The sequence below is a fragment of the Saccopteryx leptura genome, chromosome 2, assembly GCF_036850995.1.
Source record: "Saccopteryx leptura isolate mSacLep1 chromosome 2, mSacLep1_pri_phased_curated, whole genome shotgun sequence".
Classification (NCBI taxonomy): Eukaryota; Metazoa; Chordata; class Mammalia; order Chiroptera; family Emballonuridae; genus Saccopteryx; species Saccopteryx leptura.
The window spans coordinates 164,771,181-164,789,218 of NC_089504.1; the positions used below are offsets into that span (position 1 = coordinate 164,771,181).

General features: G+C 44.1%; 1 protein-coding gene and 1 pseudogene across 2 annotated transcripts; one reads left to right on the top strand and one right to left on the bottom strand.

Moving 5' to 3' along the window:
* Positions 1-3,669: 3,669 nt before the first annotated feature.
* Positions 3,670-9,005, bottom strand: LOC136393196 (large ribosomal subunit protein uL23 pseudogene; annotated as a pseudogene).
* Positions 9,006-10,863: 1,858 nt separating this feature from the next.
* Positions 10,864-17,834, top strand: GJB2 (gap junction protein beta 2). 2 transcript variants are annotated; one of them, XM_066369227.1, is made up of 2 exons: positions 10,864-11,028; positions 14,309-17,834. In XM_066369227.1, the coding sequence occupies exon 2, from the start codon at positions 14,328-14,330 to the stop codon at positions 15,006-15,008; it is 681 nt and encodes a 226-aa protein (XP_066225324.1). In that variant the 5' UTR covers positions 10,864-11,028; positions 14,309-14,327; the 3' UTR covers positions 15,009-17,834. The 2 variants fall into 2 exon arrangements, with proteins under 2 accessions (XP_066225324.1, XP_066225325.1); XM_066369228.1 differs by lacking the exon at positions 10,864-11,028 and adding an exon at positions 11,586-11,747.
* The last annotated feature ends 204 nt before the right edge of the window (positions 17,835-18,038 follow it).

Sequence of the window (18,038 nt, forward strand, 5' to 3'; positions counted from 1 at the left end):
GGAGCAGGCAAACTTGTCAAATCTTGGCATGCCCAAGCATCACCTGGTGAGGTCATTTAGAGTGTTCATCCCAGGGTCCATTCTAAGGGGCTAATTCAGTCAGCCTGGGGTTGGGGGAACCCACACTCAGACATTTCCTCCAGCTAGCCTTGTGCCAGTCTTCAGAAACAGACACCTGGCATTTCAAGCAGCCTCCTTGAAAAGAGCGGTGTCTTTGTGACATAGTCCCACTCAGGAAATGCCCCTGTAGAAGTGTATCATGTCCAGCCATAGGAGGACAAAACAGTTGTATAAACACTGTATGTCGATTCACCTCTCCTCAGCCCCTGTGGACTCAAAACATGAGTGTGTCCTTTCAGCAACGTGTCCCACATGGAGAAGGGGCTGGGCTGGCAGTCACACCCTCCCCTCTCTGTGGTGGCCCTGTTCTGTCCCGCCCTTAACCTCTGCCATCCACAAAGGGCGACTTCTGTGGTCGGTCAGCCAGGCTTCGGGGAAGCAGTTCTCTCTAACACCATCACTCCTCTCACAAATAAAACCACATTAAACGCTTCTGATAAATTCTTTTCTGTCTATCCTACTTAGCTTATCCATTTCTGCTTCTTTTGGTGCCACAGGCCTCACTCCTTTTTCTGCCAGCTTCTTTGCTTTGTTTTTCTGTGGCTATCTTCTTTCTCTTTGCTTTCAAAATGTTCTCCCTTATCTTCGCTGATACAGACAAAAGGTCAGGAGCCAAGCCCATCACAAGGTGAGGGCCCAGTGTCCCCATTTGCTCTCTGTCAGAGTGTCTGTACCTCCGGACTGACAGCAAGCCTTGGGTAGAGTGCAATGATTTCAATGAAGGACTTGTCCGGGTCCCATCTTCTCTCTGAGGATGAAGGTAGGTAGATTTCTAGCTCCAGCTGTTTCTTCTTCCAACTCTTACTTCTTCCTTTTTTGGCAAAGTGAATCTCTTTACATTGGAGATCCTAATTTCTCAAGTGTCTACTGCAAGCCTTGTGAGAAGCTGGGCATTATATGTGGTGGGTGCACTAATCTTCATCTTATAGAAAACAGACTCTAAGGAAGAGAATAAAGGCTCAAATTTGGGGGTCACTGACCCTCTGCACTGTCACACTGCCTTAGAGTCATGGGGAAATGAGAGGGCATAGGCACCAAGCCTCAGGTCTTCTTGACAGCATTTTCTAAGATACTCCTCATTTTCTGCCCTCAGACACTACACCCCAGGGCCTAGACCTGGTGGAAGAAAGGTGGGAAGAAGGGAAACAAATGCAAGACTAAAAGCAACCAGCATGATTTGACATGAACAAAAGCAGTGGCTTATTATTGTTGGTAACATAACCACTGGGTGAAGATGATGCTCAAAAGTCATAGCATTACAAGTTGAAAGTACAAACATGTACAAAAGTTGAAAGTACAGTGATATCTTGTTGATAATTATTATATTGAAAATGGGAAAAGAAAACTTCTAGAATAGGTTCTACTGATATGTTGCTGGATGTCTAAGTTACTTAGACACATTTTTCAATTCAGTTTCTAAGTCTCTTTAAATTAAAAAAAATATATATATACACATTCTCAAAAAGTCTTTCCTAAGTACTAAAAAGATGGTTATCAAGTACGTCTTTCTCGCTTGCTTTTTGTTTTCTATATTACTAGTTGTTAATATTTATGTGTGATTAGAAACTCAAAACTACAATTTTTTTTACCTACTTGTTAGAAGGTTTTATAAAACATCTGGAGTAATCGGTTAATACTGACCTCTGACCCAGGGTTCAGAAAACTTTCCTCTACATACTTCTCTCCCTCATTTTATCATCCCTTCTTTCATTCCTGAAAATTATGATTTGTTTTTAGCTCCTTTTTTCTTGATTAGTCTTGCTAGGAATTTTATGGACTGGATTGTGCCCCTACTCCTAATTCATATATTGAAGCCCTAACCTCCAATGTGATACTTGGAGATGGGGCCTCTAGGATGTAATTAGGTTTAGATGAGGTCATGGAGGTGGGACCCTCATGATGGGGCTAGTGCCCTTAAAAGAGGAGACACCAGGGAGCTTGCTGTCTCTTTCTGACATGTGAGGACACAGCAAGAAGGTGGTGATCTGTAATCCAGGAAGAGAGTCCTCACCAGAACCCAGCCATGATCCTGGACTCTGATCTTAACCTGCAGCCTCCAGAACCATGAAAAAAATAAATGTCTGTTGTTTAAACCACTCCATTTATGGTATTTTGTTATAGCTGTCCAAACTGATGAAGATAAGGAGTATATAGATTTAATTAATATTTTCAAAGAACTAAGTTTTGTCCTTATTTGATTTTCTCTATTCTTTGTTTTACAGCTCATTGATTTCTTATCTTTATTATTTCCTTCTTATACACATAGTTTCATTTGTCCTTTTTTTCTTTAAAGCTTCATAAGGTAGAAGTATAGATAATGCATTTTAAAACTTTCTTCATTTTATAGTATATACACTTAGAGTAAAAGTTTATTTTTTAGCACTGCTCAGGTACATCCTGCAAATTTTGATATTTCTGTTTCCATCTCCCTTTATTGTAAATGTTTCTTACAATTTTTTTCTTTTATCCACAGGTTATTTATTGTTTAATTTACAAATACTGAATTGATGTCTTCATGAAATGACCCTTTTGCCACTTGAAATGTCTCTTTAATTCTGGTCATCTTCTTGTTTGGAAAAATACTTTGTGTGTTATAGTCTAGTCACTTTAGCTTTCCTATGATTTGGGCTTGCACAATATACATTTTTTCCATCACTTAACTATTCAACCAACCTCAGTCTGGGTCTCGTTTACCTGTATCTTCATGTGTCTTGTAATTTTTTACTCAATGCTGTACATTGTATTTGAGAGACTCACCAGGGCTGTTTTGCTTGTTTTTGTTTTTGTTTTTTCCCCAGTAGATGCAAATCTTTTTCTCTGAGAGGTGGCTAGAATGAAGATTTATTTGATCATTCAGATTTTAGCAAGACTCAAGTGTTAATAAACTTGAGTGTACCTCTGCTATTAAATAGAAATAAGGAAATTCCACTTTGTCAGTTCAACCTCAGTGTCCTACATCCTCACTGTGAATTGGCTGGTCTCTTTGATCTTGTCAGTGTTTGAGCTAGGAGGAGGTTGAGACACAGCCATCATGTAGTTTTGGCTTAGCTTGCCTTCAACTTCAGCACCACTCCAAAATTCAAGCACTATGAAATTATGCAATTCTCTGTTTTCAACCTTGCTTACACTGACACTTTTGCAATAAAATTGAGGGCAGGGTGGTAGTAATTGTTGAACCAAACTATTTTTGTATTTGAGGCATTTTAAATTGCAATCCATCTGGCAACCCACACCGTTATTAAACTCTTGGCTGATTCATTCTCAACTCTCTATAAAGTCTCTTCATTTAGGAGGCATGGTTCTCTACCTTCCCAGGCACTTCCCCCAGGTATGAAAGCAGCCGTGGCTCTCTGAGCACCATAGCTCTTTGTAATTCAGTTCACTGAAGTTTATTCTGTCCACTGTTCTTTGATACTTTCTATAGAAAAGTATTATTTTTCTTTTTAGCAGGTTTTTTTTTGTTATTGTTACCTTGTAAATAATGGTGTTTTGCATCCTATATCTTTTTTTTAGTGCAAAATTTTATATTTAGAATTAGCTGAACTCAGTTTAGATAATCCCAATTTTGTTGGCAATATTGAAAGTGCTATAGTCAGGAGCCAGTTGAAAATATGCCTTCTTCTCTCCATCAGGCCTGATCAGGGTGTTGACCTTGGCCACGTCAATGTCATAGAGCTTCTTCACAGCCTGTTCGATCTGGTGTTTGCTGGCCTTGACACCCACAATGAACACAGTGTATTGTTGTCTTCTATCTTCTTCATGGCTGACACAGTAGTCTGGGGAACTTGATGATGGCATAGTGGTCAAGCTTGTTTCTCCTGGGGGCACTCTTCTGAGAGTATTTAGGCTGCCTTCAGAGCTGCAGTGTCTTTGGCTGTTGGAAGGTGAGTGATACGTGTATCTTCCTTTTTTGTGTGGATTTGGATGCCTTTCAGCTCTGCTTTCTTTGCCTTCAAAGTCTTTGCTTTGGATTCAGCTTTGGGAAGGGCTGGGACTTCTTTCTTCGCTTTCAGCTCCATCTTCATGCTGCATCCCATGTATATCTTAAGTAGACACAGAAATCACAGTGTTGATTGTAACAGCAAAAGATCACAAACAACCCAAATGGCTAGCAATTAAGAATTTTAAATTAAATTACATAATTATATAAAGGAATCCTATAAACTGTGTGAAAGAACGAGGAAGCTACTTATTTACTTGTATAAGAAGGTTCCCATGATATTTCTGTGAGAAAAGCAAAGCATAGGATAATGTGTGCAGGGTTATACCTTTGGTGCAAAAGAGGAAAGAAAAGTCAACTATGTTTCTACAGATTCGAGTCACATATAGATCCAGATCACATTCATATATATAAAGAAATTCTGAAGAGACACAAAGGAAATTAGTAAAAATGGTCACTTCATTATTTTTTTAATTTCTTGATTCTTAAGACTCAGTTACCACATCTATAGAATGGGATGAAAAATGCTTTTCTCATACAGTTATGTATTAAAATAAACACAAAGTATTTAGAATATTTCAAGATAATGATAGTGTGGATGAGTAATTAACCTAGTGACCTTTGCATTGGGTTATACCTAGAAAGGCCTTCATTTATGTTTGTGTGTTTTTGTGGGTCAGTTACACAATCTAAATTAGTCATTCAAATATGTTACTTGTGCAACTGTCTGTTTTGCCCTTTGGTAAATTGTAAGAACTGTGCCTTTCTAAAGCCTATCAACCTAATAATCTAGTATATAATGTCATATATATAAGAAAAAATGAATGTTTCCTACCAGATGGTGATTGAGACAATATACCACCATCCCCCAGACTGACAAATACCATCTCCCCTAATGTTGCACAAGATGTTCAGGAGCTCCCATATCACAAAAGAGAATAGTCCAAAACCATCACTTACTTATTTCAAAGGCAGTAAAGAAACAATGAAGGGCATTATGTTTACTGCCTCCTTTTTCCCAAAGCACAATAGTCCAATCCATACTTTTGACTTTAAAAGTCCCCATCTGGTTTTTTAAAATACATAATCCATTTAAATGGCTGATTCATGACTTTTGAGCATACTAGACATCAAATCATTTACATATTTTTTTAAAGAAATATATATATATATTTTTTTACAGAGACAGAGAGAGAGTCAGAGAGGGATAGACAGGGACAGACAGAAAGGAACGGAGAGAGATGAGAAGCATCAATCATTAGTTTTTCGTTGCAACACCTTAGTTGTTCATTGATTGCTTTCTCATATGTGCCTTGACCGTGGGGCTACAGCAGACCAAGTAACCCTTTGCTCAAGCCAGTGACCTTGGGTCCAAGCTGGGAGCTTTGCTCAGAACAGATGAGCCCGCACTCAAGCTGGCGACCTCAGGGTCTCGAACCTGGGTCCTCCGCATCCCAGTCCAATGCTCTATCCACTGCGCCACCGCCTGGTCAGGCTAAAGAAATAATTTTAAAGTAGCAAAAAAACCTAACCAAATGTTGCTATTGCTTTTCACACATTCCATTGACCCAACGTTCTCAGATCAGAGAGGAGCATTGGGGAAAGGAAGACCAATGGAAGGAGGTCCCTCTCTGGCATGAACTAGGGTTCTTAAGCAGCCCAACCACCAATAAATCCGATGAGCTTGAAATTTCTGGGATCACTGTGGCCTCAAAAAAGGCACAGCAGAGTGAGGGGCTGCTCTTAGAGCCATGATGTCTGTCCCTTCAGTGACAGCACCATTTCACCTGAGGCCACTATGATATGTCTATTACCCTGTGACAGAGATCTATAGAAAGAAGTACATTTAACATTGGGTTCAGTGCACAAGTGAGTATAAAAACACACATGAAACAAATATTTCATAAAACATTGCTTACTAAGAGCAATGTTTTCTGACATTTGCTATTTTATTCTACATTTAATTAATTTCATTTAATTTGGGGGGGAGGAGAGAAGAATAGAAATTTATGTCCCAGCTTACTAATAAGCAATACTAGAACAGAAGAAAAGATTATTTGTTTTTATCCTACTATCTTCAGAGGATGTGCATTTTACAAAAACAAGTCTGCCCAGTGCCATCTACTGTACCCTCTGGGTACTGAAGTGCCTCCCCCTTCCCCCGCAGCAATTTTTTTAAAGGGTAAGATTAAATCAGAGAATTCTCCACACCCATATGTGTTCCTTCCCCCGAAGTAGAAAGGGCTCTGAAACAGTTTAAGGAGAAGTTTGGATGAATAGCTAACACACAAACCCCCTTTCTGAATTCTAAGAACAAAGACTTTACATTTACTAAATCAGTGAACAGCCATCTGATTGGAACCTCAGAAGGAAAACTGACCTTATAATCAGTGGTTTCCAGAGAGTGACAAATTTAAATCCAGGATATTCTAGACTAGTCTTTCACGGAAAACTGTTGTAGTCTATCAAATACTAACACCAGGGAACCTTGCCGAACCTATAATTCTTTTTTTAACTAAAGCAGCTCATAATATGGGTATTTACTATTCCGAAAGCTCTGCAAGATGACCATATAACACAATATGGTTGTAACATAAACTAAAGTGTAGAAATCTCTTTTGTTATTTGTGAAGGATATAGAGTTTTCATTTTGACAAGCCACCAAATCTTACAGAATTTAATTTTTATATTCAATAAAATTAATTTTCTCTACCAGTTTGCCTAAGGAATTACAGCTTTGCATTTGTTTCTGGCTAAAACTTGCTTTTGATACAAATACTTTTTGAAATATTTAATGATCATAAAAGAGCATATGCTCATGCCGTAGAGCCAAGGAAATAGACTTCTTTTACCCTTGGTTTGCAACTGAGACATATCCTGCAACTTGAATTTCCCCCAAATACCTTATGTGTGAATATACAATTAGAATGCGAAAAAACGAAAAGGCTTGTACTGTTTTAGTTGCAACTCAAAAAGTGGAATTTTTATGAGATGTCTTTAATTTGAAAGTGAAGAGAACAACTACATTGCTGTAATCTAAGAGTTTTTTTTACTCTGTGAATGTAACAACTTTTTTTTCCCTAAATGTTTTGACATTAACAATTTTCAGGATCCATAAGTGAGGATATTGGTCATTATGCAAAGAGAAATCATAGTGAAATGCTGTTTTCCTGTAATAACTATCACAAAAATTAAAAAGGATCACACTTGGGCCACTCCTGTGTTATTAATCATGTGTAAGTTGTTATTAATTACCCAGAGACGCCTGAGGTTCATTCTATCTTCAGTTTCCCACTACTGTTTTGAGAAGAGCTAATTTTCTTTCTTTGATCAATTATTAATATGATCAATATTTCAACAACAAAGTCAAGAAGGTGGTTGTAGCCTGGCCTGTGATGGTGCAGTGGATAATGCGTTGACCTGGAATGCTGGGGTCGCCAGTTTGGAACCCTGGGTTTGCTGGGTCAAGGCACATGTGGAAGTTGATGCTTCCTGCTCCTCCCCTTTCTCTCTCTCTCTCTCCCCCTCTCTCTCTCCTCTCTCTAAAATCAACAAATAAAATCTTTTTTAAAAAAAAGGGAAGATGGTTGTAGACCAATAGCTTGTAGAGTTAATAACTAACAGCTAAGAGAGATTCAAAAGACCTAATTTGCTCTAAAATTGCTGAGTGTTAGAACAGGGCCTCTGTTCTCTCACAAGTCTCTTCTTGTCCAGAGACATCTTCTGCTCTCACTTACATATGATTTGTGAGTCAGAAATGTAACTGAGACATTTTTTTATGTACATGTAGAGTACTTTTTCTGGGGGAATGCAAGGGGCTGCTTTACTAAGCAGCTGGAAAAGTAATCATCCATTAAAATATGTTAAAAAATAGCATTTGTCTCCCACTGACTTATTGCACTAGAGCAAGTTTTTTTCTTTTAGGTTTATTTATAAAACAACTGTCAAATTAAAATTCCATATAGCTTTAACTATCAGCATTTCACCTTATAACCTGACAACTGCATCACTTAAAATATCTGCATGAAAATTCAGCTTACTATAGACTCCTGGGATTTATACTACTCACAACTATTAGGGGATCAGGCAAATACTCTGGTACTTTTCATTTAGCCTTTTGTATAGTGCATTTTCACCAATGAAATAAAAGTTGGTTTTGCATCTCATTTGCATAATCAAACAACTTTCTTTGTCTTGTTATTTTTTCTGATGTTCTTGTTTAATAAAAAAAAAATACTTCTTTTGATCACTTCATATTCATTTTGAAACACCCCCTAATTTTTGAGAGCAGTGCAAGTACACCTGCTTGCTACTATGTGTGTACATGAAAATATCAGTCATAGGCACTTCTGACACTCTTAAGTGACAAGGTGTGGCTATAATAGATCATCACTAGTTAACCATCAATAGTCACTTGATAAATGTTCAACCTTCCCTGGGAATTTATAGTCTTCTATCAGCTTTATTCACTGCCTACCCAGGAGACACCAGAGCCCCCCCCCCCCCCTAAAGTCAAGTAAAAACTCTAAGTTGTTCAGTGCCTACAAGGTAATGAGGCAGAGGTGTGCCAGTCAGGCAGCAGGCAGCCCTGAGCACCCCATGTTGTGGCACTGAGACTGCTGGAGGAGCACAGCGCAGGGCTGGACAGAGCCCCCTCTAGGGGCCAGCATTCAAAGATGAAGATGCGTGGAAATGGTGACAAAATTAAGACTAATTCACAACCAAAACGGTGCAGTGATACGATTGTGCTCTTCACAAAGTAATTACAAGATTTATAAAATATTAACTTATGCTGTGACCTGTGTAGTTGTTTTCACATTAAGCTTAGATGGAGATAATTTCAAATTTTCAAGTTTGAGCCCCTTTTTCTATCTTACCTCTCCTGTTACCTCTGCTCTTGAGGACACATACACACATACATACGCATATAGGAGATTTTCTGCCCTAGAAGAATCCAAATTTGGTTAGGAAGAAAATACCAGCATAGAAAAACAACAGAAACACAAAAGAGTAAAACCAAGTGCTGAACTGTAGAGCTGTATATCCTAAACACAGAGTGACTAGGATATTCAATTAGCCAACAACACATACTAATTATACAAATCAGGTGAGTAAGTCAGGGGAAACAAGAAAAAGGCAGTCAAACAGGACCGTCATCATGGCAAAGGTACTAAAACATAAGGTGAGATTTGTCAGTGGGGAAAGGGAGTCAGCTTTCAACCTGCAACCATCTTCACTAAAGCCAACTTCCTACAATGGTTCCTGGCCCCTCCCTTCACTCCAACCCACCAGCACTCAAATAGACTCCTGAGCAGCCTTGTTCCCAAAAACTAAAGGGAAGACCCACAGCCAGCCCCCAAACCGCCTACAGAGCCATGTCTCATTGCATCACCAGGTGCACCCAGACCAGGGTGTCTTCACCCAGTTTAGTCTTGTCATCTCTAACCAGTTGAATCAGCATATCTCAGATGGGCAGAACAGGGCTGGGCAGCTATAGGGTTTTGTCTCTTCCTGAACAGACAAGCCTTTGAAGACTAAGACTTAGAGCTGGAAGGTAAGGTGGTGACAGCGGGACAAGGCGCCTGTGCACCAGTTCAAGACCAGCTCAAACTGGCCCACAGGCGATGAGGGCCAGTTCTACAAGGAAAAGTCAAAACCCTCACACCCATGGTGGCAATAATGGAATTTCATTTCTGAGGCCAGATCGGCCCTGTCAGGATGAATCATCACCATCTTTGCTTAACATAGAACGGGACCCAAGTGAAGGTTGACGTAAGAGCAAGCAGGCCGCGCCTCTGCTCTGGCTACTACGTGCAGGGGCAGGTACCACCGAGGCGGGCGCGATGTCCCAAACGTGGCCTGCTCTTGCAACTTCAGTTCTCCTGCCACTTGCTTTGTGAATATCCACTTCCTTTCACCTGCGTCTCAAGACGTCAGAATGCTCAACCATATGTGAACCAGGGGACCCCATACTCCGAGGTCAGGCTTTCAGAAAAGAATCCAGCTGCCCGAGCACCTTCTCCGGAAGCCCCGGCACCGGACCCTTTCAGCAGGGCGTATGCAGGGGCTGGAGAGTCGGAGGCTTCATTCGTTCTCTTTCTTTCCTTTACAAATAATCTGGGGCTTCTCCCACCCCAAAATCGAGTCTCCTCCTTGCTATTTCTCAACTATAGAAGAAGGAAGCGGGCAGGGCGCAGGTAGAGCAGCTCTGCTGGGGCGCAGAGTGCAAATCGTGCTCGTCCAGGGTCCTTGGCGACGCCAGGCTCTCCCTTCACTCGCCCGTCTCAGACCCCTGCGCTCCGCATATTGTTGAAAGTGACAGAATCAAATGGGGAACTCGAGGAGGTGGTTGTTGAGCTCGCTGTGAGGTTTTGGGGGAGACTTGGCCAGTGCTGGTGATGCCACCTCCTCGCCGAGCTTCAAATACAATAGCGATACCGAAGGCAGCCCAGTAGAAATAATAGTAACAGCAACAACTACCTTCTGACCCCACACCTTAGACGCGGGAAGCCGAGGTCTGGCGTTCTGCACCCCCACCCCCACCCCGTAGGCTCTGAGGAGGGGCTGCGGTGGGAAGGGCGGCACGGGGACCCTGAGGAGCTGGGGACACTGGGGGTCCTGGGATCTCCAGGCCTCAGGAGGCTCGGGGGGCGGGGGTTCGGAGACCCGGGGGGCCTCTGGGACCCGGAGGTCGGTGTGCCCCGCCCGCGGAGCCGCCCCCTCCTGGACTCCCGGGAGCTCGGGGAGGAGGCGGGGTGTGCTGCGCGGTTAAAAGGCGCGGCTGGAGCCACAGGTGCCGCAGATCTAAGCGCCCGCGCTCCGCTTCCCCGACTCAGCCAGGCGGCGGCCTGAGCGCAGCGAGCGCGGCGGCGGCGCGGCCAGGACCACCCGCGACCACCCCGGCCCCGCCCGGGAGCCCCGGAGCGCCCCCGCCGCCCCCTGAGCCTCTAGCGCTCCCTCCGCCGCAGGTGAGCCCGCCCGCGGCGCGCCTGGGTCACAGCCTTGAGGCCGGCGCCCGACTCTCGGTGTCTCGGAACAGCGGGACCTGGAGGACCCGGCGGGGGCGGGGAGCCGGCCCGGAGAGGGACTCGGGGCGGCGGGAGCTGGGGGACCCCGCGGAGACGGGGAGCCGGCCCGGGGAGGGACTCGGGGCGGCGGGACCTGGGGGACCCCGCGGAGACGGGGAGCCGGCCTGGAGAGGGACTCGGGGCGGCGGGAGCTGGGGGACCCCGCGGAGACGGGGAGCCGGCCCGGGGAGGGACTCGGGGCGGCGGGAGCTGGGGGACCCGGCGGGGGCGGGGAGCCGGCCCGGGGAGGGACTCGGGGCGGCGGGAGCTGGGGGACCCCGCGGAGACGGGGAGCCGGCCCGGGGAGGGCACGCGGAGCGGAGGGATCTGCGGCGGGGGCGCCAGCGCGGAGAAGGACCCGGGACGGCGCGAGCCGTGGGGAGCCGGGTCGCCTCCCCGTGGACCCCGTACAGCCTGAGGACCCTGCACCGTCCGTGTCCTGGGCTGTTGCGGCAGTGACCCTGGGGAGCCAGACTGGGGTCGGGAGAGAACTTGTGGAGAGGGAGTTTCTTCCGCCGAGTTCTGAAATTGGAAACGGGCCATTGCGGGGAGCGGACGTGGTGACACCCGAGTGGTGACCGGTCGGGACCCGCGCGCCGGGAGGAGGAGGCCCGGGACAGGTAGCCCGCCGCGCGATTGATGATCGTCAATAGTGGTCCCAGGAGAAGGTCTACCCTGCCGCCACCAGGGGTGTTTGACTGGCCGAAGGCTCTGCTTAGAAGGAAAGCCTGGTTCCGTTTGTTAACAGGAGTCCTGCCTGGAGGAGCGGGAGCAGGACACCCCAGTCTAAACCTGAGACACGGGCTTTTTCCTGAACAGTCAGAGAGCCTGCGTTTCCAGCTAGGAACTCAACAGGTGGCTGAGAAACTTGACTTAGTGCGGTTACAGAAACCCTTCTCTGCTCCTGCAGAGAGGGGGACATAAGCCTAGTCAGTGTGTGCCTCCCCCCCAGCCTTCTGACAGTTGGGACTCTATCAGGTGTCTGGCGACGGCCATTTCCTACTTGCCCTTTGAGTCTGTTTCAAAACTCAGGTGCTAAGTCAGGCACAGTTAGACTGAGATAGGGGTGGGGCGCTCCGTGGAGGCAGCTGGTCAAGGTCAGCCTGGAAAAAAAAAAAAAAGAGTGATTGGGAAGTTAAGGATGAAGAATTGCTTTTGCCTTTTCTGGAGCCTGTGCCTTCCCTAAAGAACAGAGCCCGCCTGTGCCAGAGCTCCAAACAATGGCGGGGGGGGGGGGGCGTTTAGGACAGCAGCTCCCACTCCTTTCTTCCTGCTGGGTTAGTCCATCTTGACCTCTTACCCCGACCCCACTTGCAGTTAAATTTTAATTTGCTCCTTTTCCTGAAAGAATCTACAAGCAGGTGGTTGCAGTTACAGCAATATAGGACCAAGTGTAGTTTTCTCCACGGATGGTGGTTGGACTAGTTTATAGGAGAGTGTGGGGTCCATGTTGGGTACTTTGGCACAGGACAAAGGCATAAATGCCCTCACAGCCCCCCCCCCCATTGTTAGCCAGCTGTATCATGGAGAGCTTATTTCAGTAAGTGCTCTGTTTCCACTTAGCAAGTGCCTGTGAAGAACTGGACTAATTCCATAAAATAGTTCGGTTAGACTATGAATTTTGGTTCTGCTGTTCAGTGGGACCAGACTGTAGAACCTTCAGCAGGTTGCCCCTCAGAGGACCTCCAGATAGTCTGTGTAAAGAGTCAGTGTTGAAACCCGACTGAGCCACTGTTTTTCCCAGTGATGTTTGTCTTTTTCAAGCTAAGTAAAACTAAATGTTTCTGGAGCACATTTCAATCTTACGCAACTTTTCATCTCCTTGACCTTCCCTGACCAAGAAGCATTGAATGGCTCCTGCCAGACCCTGGTACCCCACCTGAGATGAGGCTTGGTGATGAGCCTGCTTAGGAAGTCCATGGGGAAACAGGACCCAACTTGCTCAAAGGGAGGAAAGCATTATGCTATTAAGCAGGAGAAGAAAGAGGGCTTGCTGCCCGAGTACAAGAGGTAGAAAACAGATTGCTCATCAAGATTGTGGGGAAGTGGGATCTTTTTGAGGAGAGCAGCTGATTAAGCCGGATGAGGTGTAACTATGAATGAATGAAGACAGTTCATATTCTGGGATGATGAGAAGGCCACTGGCTCATGGCAGCTTGATCCATGGGCTTCAAGTTCCTTTTCACTAAGATATACATTGCCCCAACAAGCTGCAATTCTGAACTTCAGTATTCAACACAGACCTCCAGATTGTCTGTCACCTTGTAGAGCATCACTGGGGAAATCACTGTTAAATTTTCTGTCACTTTTTTTTTAAATAATGTGGCTCTTTAGAAACCCTTATAAATTAAAACCATAGCCCCCATCAAAAATGCCAGTTCTAACACTTATCAAAGCAGCCATCGGTTCAACATGAGGGTGAGGACCAGTCCCTACACAAAACATTCACAAAACCTACTTATGCAGTGACTTTTCTCCATGGACAGAAAGTTTCCAACCTGCTCCCTTCCATACAGAAAATGGAAGTGAGACCCTTCGCGAAATTTTAATCTGTGTTGCCTCAAACATCAACTTTACCATTGGAAGCAAACATTTCACTGCTACATCCTATATCCATGACAATTCATTGAAATAGTTTAAGAAAAATGGCTCTGCAGAGAGACATGGCTTGTCAGCCTTTATAGCAGGGTTGGCTGGGCAGTCTCTGTCCCAGTGATACCATGAGGCTAACAAGCAAGTAAGTGCAGCTTGACCGGTGAATGCCGCTGCCATCAAGTGCTGAGTGCCTTATGCTGCATCAGGAATGCCCAGGGAGTGTCTGCAGAGGGATCAATCAGCACTAATTATGTTTTTAAGTTAGGAACACTTTTGCTTGTGGTGGCCCTCCTCCCCAATTTTTATTATACAGGTATGCCAAAGATTGGGTGAATTACTCAGGTGAATAATCTGCTCTTTTCTGGAGAACATAGTACACCCAGGTTCAAGGTGGTTTGGGAACTATCCTTTTAGTCCTGTGCAAACTAAGTTGGTTTGGCTTTCACCTTTTGGGTGAGGTTGGGTAAGAGTTGGTGTTTGCTCAGGCAGAGATTTAAGGGTGCTTACTTGCCTGAGACCCAGAGAACTCTCCCAGATTCTGTCCGGATGAGTCACTCCTCTATTGTGTTTGTTTTGTCTTTTCCAGTGCTAACTGCTCAGAGACGATGGATTGGAGCACTTTGCATACTATTCTGGGGGGTGTAAATAAACACTCTACCAGCATTGGGAAAATCTGGCTCACCGTCCTCTTCATTTTCCGCATCATGATCCTGGTTGTAGCTGCCAAAGAAGTGTGGGGAGACGAGCAGGCTGACTTTGTCTGCAACACCCTGCAGCCTGGGTGCAAAAATGTGTGCTATGACCACTACTTCCCCATCTCTCATATCCGGCTCTGGGCCCTTCAGCTGATCTTCGTGTCCACGCCAGCTCTCCTAGTGGCCATGCATGTGGCCTATCACCGGCATGAGACGAAAAGAAAGTTCATTAAGGGAGAGATAAAGAGCGAATTTAAGGACATCGAAGAGATCAAAAGCCAGAAGGTCCGCATTGAAGGGTCACTGTGGTGGACCTATACCAGTAGCATCTTCTTCCGGGTTGTCTTCGAAGCTGTCTTCATGTATGTCTTTTACATCATGTATGACGGGTTCTCTATGCAGCGCTTGGTGAAGTGTAATGCCTGGCCTTGCCCCAATACAGTGGACTGCTTTGTGTCCAGGCCCACGGAAAAGACTGTCTTCACGGTGTTCATGATTGCTGTGTCTGGGATTTGCATACTGCTAAATGTCACTGAATTGTGTTATTTGCTAATCAGATATTGCTCTGGAAAGTCGAAAAAACCAGTTTAACACATTGCCTAGCTATTAGATAATGATAGACCGCATGAGAAGTATGAGGCAACCTGTGCTTTAGTTGTCATGGCCGAGTCACCAGCATTTTCCGAGGTCAAGATTCTTATCTCAGATGCGACATCTGAAACTCCTGTAGCTCCCATGTGAAACTCCGAATGCCTCCAATGACGCGCGCTCTCCTAATGCTAAAAAGCGAAGGCTCATTCTATGCCTAGATTGATTTTCACTTAAATTAGTTCCAGTGAAACCCTGTGCTGGTAGGGATTTTTGGTGCAAGGTAATTTCACATTTTGAAGAAAGGATGTCTACATTTGTTTCTATTTCTTTGAGGACAGGAGACAAGTGCCAGGTCCTAATGAGAATACTGAGAAGGGTCAGTTGCTCCTCTTAGGGTTCCTTTTGCCATTTACCCCCAAGTTAGAGGTAAATGTAGAGAACTTTGGTTTTTTTATTTGCTTTGGAAGTTCTAGTCTCTAACCATGGACAAAGTTACCCAATGCTTCAAACTCTGCCACACTTTTTTTTTTAACTGAACACTTGAAAATATGTTCTTTTGGTCTACAAGACATTCTGGCCACCATAATACATTCCTTCTGTTTCAAAGGCTCAGATAGTGACATGTAAATGGTGTGTAACCAGATACTATAACTGAGTTTAAAATGTGGGCTCTCTGTTATGAATAACTTGTAGGGCCACTGTATTAATTGTGCCATGTGGTCCACAAAAGTGTTACGACCTCTCTCCTGTGATGCAAACTAGTTCTTAGTGATGGCTTGACAGCCAATGGCCTCATTTCACAACTTTAGGTGTAGTTTTACAAGAGAAATATAGACAATATATCACCAACTGCCACCAACTATAGGCTGGCTCAATACCCTGTTCCCCATTTCAAATTTGGCCTTTTCCAAAACTAGTAAAAGGTGGGCACACTGAGTTAAAGACGTTGCTTGAGAGTATTTTGTTGCCACAGTACAAAACAAAATGAGGGAAGGGTAGCTACTATTTTTAAAGAACAAATGGAAAGACTGGACTCTAAATTCTGGTGATTAAAAAATGATATTCTTCTACTTCAAAGTTTGTTTGCTTTCAGCTCCCAATTTTTTTCAGTGAAAGTAAAATTAATAGATAAAAAAAATAGATACTATGGTTTAGATAAATATTTAGCAGTTCTATAGGACACATTGAACCTTAATATTATTATGATGCTTGACATGGTTTCCAAAAAGTGGTACTCAACATTCTTAATGAGGGTAAACATTTTTTCTTTTGCCAGGAATAGCTTTGTAAAAACATTTTTGTAATAATAATAGCTTTAATTACATGCTTGTAACTAAAATAATTTTGTAATGTCTCAAATGTCATTTAAAAATATTAAAATATGAATTCATATAATAGTTATTTAAAACCAATTATAGTTCTTGATAGACTAGCAGATTTTAATGTTATTTATAGCCAATTTTGTATAAGGAGGTTTATATTTTAAGTGTCATGACACCAAAATGGTCATTTTCCAGCGTATCTGTTCACCATCCTTGGATTCCTCTACCCAGTTACAGAAGAGCTTCTGTCTCCAGGAGGCTGGACGGGGAAGGGAGAAAGAAAGATGACTTGTGCCCAGCCCCATGCTGACCCAACAGGTTTTTGAGAAACACACTCACGGTGTGGGGTGCAGATTGGGTTTGCAGCTTGCAGGATGCCAGGCTGGGTTCATGTGACCACTGTGGCTCCTAGAATCATGGAAGTTGACGCTTTAAAATGATATTCATGGTGAAGGTTGGCTGAGCATGAGAAAAATCCTGTAAGGTATCTTCGCTGTAAGATTCTTTCTGTGTATCTGTATGCAATCAAAGCTGGCCTTAGAAACTGCTGTTTGCTCCTTGGTGCTCACCTCCGTGGGAAATGAACCCGACGGTCAGATGGCCTGTGTGGGTGTCCCTCAGGTGCTCTCCCTGAGACAGCGGTGCCAGCCCTGTCCTCAGCCCAAGGCCTTCAAGGTGTTTTATACATCAATAATTATGAGTATTTTTATGAAAAACCACACACTTTTTAAGTGAATTTAAAAGGATTAAAACCAGCCAACTTTCATCCAGGTTATAGAAAAGTGGTAAGAACTAGTCCCTGCTTTCCAATGTGCTCTGCACACAGCCTGTTGACAGAACATGGTTTCAAAATAGGCTTGTACACTCTTACAAGCCATAAGGATTATTATTCTCAAGGTCTTCCAAGAGTGAGTCAAATAATTACAACTCCTAAACCACTTTTAAGGACTTAAAGAGAGATCTGGCCACGGGCCTAAAAATTAGAGCTTGAATTCTGAAAATGGTCATTCTGAAGATATATTTCAAATCATTTTAAAATTTGAAAAGAAAAAGCTGTGTTGTTTGCTTTTTAAGATCCCACCAAAGGACTCCATGTCAGGTTAGCCGTGTCCAGCCCAGGCCTGGTGCAGGGCAGCCCTCCGGAAGCCTCCAGTATGGGTGGGGCCTGGCGAGTTGAGGACTGCTGATCCTGCCTTGTACAAGGGGCAAGAGTAAGCTGGGAACCGTGGTCTCGCACAAATCTTCTGTACATGTGCACCTATCCAAAGGTGGGTCACAATTGTTGTGAGTGGATCAGGGGTGATTCAGGAGGACAAGCATATTCTCCAGGGTGACTTGGACCTGCATTGCCAAGTCACTGCTGCCACTGACCTCACAGTCAACAGCAGAGCAGCAGCCGTGTGCGAGAGGGTTGGCACCGGGTAGATAGCAGCTCCCTCACTTCCCCAGACCTCAGTTTCCTTCCTGAGTACGTCCCAGGGTTAATGGCAATCAGACAAGATAATTTATGCAAAAGTCCTCTACAGAGCACATTGCTAAGTAAAAAATGATTGTCATCTGTTTCCCATTCTATAGATCCTAAGTCAGAGAGATGATGGGTGGCATTTTAGATAGAAATGACTCAAGCCAAGCTTGATGAACCAGAGCTTGGAAACATACACTTACATGGAGCCTGGAATAAGCATACTACAGGGGAGGGAAGGCTGGC

Bases quoted from the DNA above. Each gene is read 5' to 3' on its own strand.
- GJB2 (XM_066369227.1), top strand. From the start codon at position 14,328: ATGGATTGGAGCACTTTGCATACTATTCTGGGGGGTGTAAATAAACAC.